The sequence below is a fragment of the Pygoscelis adeliae genome, unplaced genomic scaffold (genome assembly GCF_000699105.1).
Source record: "Pygoscelis adeliae isolate BGI_AS28 unplaced genomic scaffold, ASM69910v1 Scaffold179, whole genome shotgun sequence".
Classification (NCBI taxonomy): domain Eukaryota; kingdom Metazoa; phylum Chordata; class Aves; order Sphenisciformes; family Spheniscidae; genus Pygoscelis; species Pygoscelis adeliae.
Window position 1 is genome coordinate 533,735 of NW_008825612.1, and position 2,362 is coordinate 536,096.

At 52.8% G+C, this 2,362-nt stretch overlaps 1 protein-coding gene across 1 annotated transcript; it reads right to left on the minus strand.

The window, feature by feature from the left end:
* HSPA2 (heat shock 70kDa protein 2) lies at positions 1-2,356 on the minus strand. The gene has a single exon (XM_009332720.1). The coding sequence runs from the start codon at positions 2,309-2,311 to the stop codon at positions 407-409; it is 1,905 nt and encodes a 634-aa protein (XP_009330995.1). The 5' UTR covers positions 2,312-2,356; the 3' UTR covers positions 1-406.
* Between the last annotated feature and the right edge of the window lie 6 nt (positions 2,357-2,362).

Genomic DNA, 2,362 nt, shown 5'->3' on the forward strand with positions numbered 1-2,362 from the left:
ATGCTTTAAAAATGTTTTATTTATTACCAAAATTTCCAGAAGCCGAATTTGGCATCGGTTTGTTTTTTGTTTTTTTTAATCTTCTGTCAAGATTTTCATGCATAACTTGAAACTTGTCAACTGCAACAGTCGAGCGGTGACTGCAGAAGAGACACTTGAACAGAGACAAACATCCAGAGTACAAACAGCTGTATCCGAATTAACAAAACTTGTCTATTACTAACCTTATAAAGCAGGACGTGCCTTCCCTTTTATCAAAACCAAGCTGACAGATCTGCCTTTATACACACCCAACAGAATAAACTCTGTTATCGGCAAGGACGTTTTCCTTAAACGTTAGAAAAAAAAAATACAAAGCAAAGAACGGAGTGACTGTCCATAAACCAGTCTATACCTTCAGTCCTCTTTAATCTACTTCTTCGATGGTCGGGCCGCCGGAGCCACCCGCCCCGGCCCCTCCAGCTCCCTGGTACAATTTTGTGACAATCGGGTTGCAGAGTTTCTCCAGCTCTTTCTGCTTGTGCTCGTACTCTTCCTTCTCGGCCATCTGGTTGCGATCGAGCCAAGAGACCACCTCCCGGCATTTGTCGAGCACTCTCTGCTTGTCCTGGTCACTGATCTTTCCCTTCAGTTTATCATCCTCCACCGTCTGCTTCATGTTGTAAGTGTAGGACTCGAGGGAGTTCTTGGCTGCCACCCGATCTCGGTTAGCTTCATCCTCCGCTTTGTACTTCTCCGCTTCTTGCACCATACGGTCAATGTCATCCTTGCTAAGGCGGCCCTTGTCGTTGGTGATGGTGATCTTGTTCTCCTTACCCGTGCTCTTGTCCACAGCGCTGACGTTCAGGATGCCATTGGCATCGATGTCAAAAGTGACCTCGATCTGGGGGACTCCGCGGGGTGCCGGGGGGATGCCCGTAAGGTCAAATTTGCCCAGCAAGTTGTTGTCCTTCGTCATAGCCCTCTCGCCCTCGTACACCTGGACCAGGACGCTGCTCTGGTTGTCCGAGTAGGTGGTGAAGGTCTGAGTTTGTTTGGTGGGAATGGTGGTGTTGCGCTTGATGAGAGCGGTCATCACTCCACCAGCTGTCTCGATGCCCAAGGACAGAGGGGTGACATCCAACAGCAGCAGATCCTGCACGTTCTCAGACTTGTCTCCCATGAGGATAGCTGCTTGCACGGCAGCGCCATAAGCAACAGCCTCATCAGGGTTGATGCTCTTGTTGAGCTCTTTGCCGTTGAAGAAGTCCTGTAGCAGCTTTTGGATCTTGGGGATACGGGTAGAGCCACCCACCAGCACGATCTCCTGGATCTGGCCCTTGTCTAGCTTGGCATCGCGCAGAGCCTTCTCCACTGGCTCCAGGGTGCCACGGAAGAGATCAGCATTGAGCTCCTCGAAGCGGGCACGAGTAATGGAGGTGTAGAAGTCAATGCCCTCGTAGAGGGAGTCGATCTCAATGCTAGCTTGTGTGGAAGAGCTGAGAGTGCGCTTCGCCCTCTCACAAGCCGTACGCAGTCGCCTCACCGCTCGCTTGTTGCCAGCAATGTCGCGCTTGTGCTTACGCTTGAATTCTTCCACAAAATGGTTCACCATGCGGTTGTCAAAGTCCTCCCCACCCAGATGGGTGTCACCAGCCGTGGACTTCACCTCAAAGATGCCATCCTCAATGGTAAGGATGGACACATCGAAAGTGCCCCCTCCCAAGTCAAAGATGAGCACGTTCTTCTCTCCAGCCCGGGTACCTTTCTTGTCCAAGCCATAGGCTATAGCAGCTGCTGTGGGCTCGTTGATAATACGCATCACGTTAAGGCCAGTGATGGTGCCAGCATCTTTGGTGGCCTGGCGCTGGGAGTCATTGAAGTAAGCAGGCACCGTGATGACAGCATTCTGCACCTTGCGCCCCAGATAGGCCTCAGCGATCTCCTTCATCTTGGTAAGGACCATGGAGCTGATCTCCTCTGGGAAGAAGGTCTTCATCTCACCCTTGTACTCCACTTGCACCTTGGGCTTGCCACCCTCGTTCACCACACGGAAGGGCCAGTGCTTCATGTCGGACTGCACCGTGGGGTCATCATACTTGCGGCCGATGAGACGCTTGGCATCAAAGATGGTGTTGGTAGGGTTCATCGCCACCTGGTTCTTGGCAGCGTCACCGATGAGGCGCTCTGTATCGGTGAAGGCCACATAGCTGGGCGTGGTGCGGTTGCCCTGGTCGTTGGCGATGATCTCCACTTTGCCATGCTGAAAGACACCCACGCAGGAGTACGTGGTGCCCAAGTCGATGCCGATTGCCGGCCCTTTGCCAGACATGACGACAGGTTCCTCTGATCAGCTCACCCGCGGTCGCCTCTCCCGCCGCCC

What these genes read in the sequence shown, in the direction of transcription:
- HSPA2 (XM_009332720.1), bottom strand. Translation starts at nt 2,311, where the DNA reads ATGTCTGGCAAAGGGCCGGCAATCGGCATCGACTTGGGCACCACGTAC.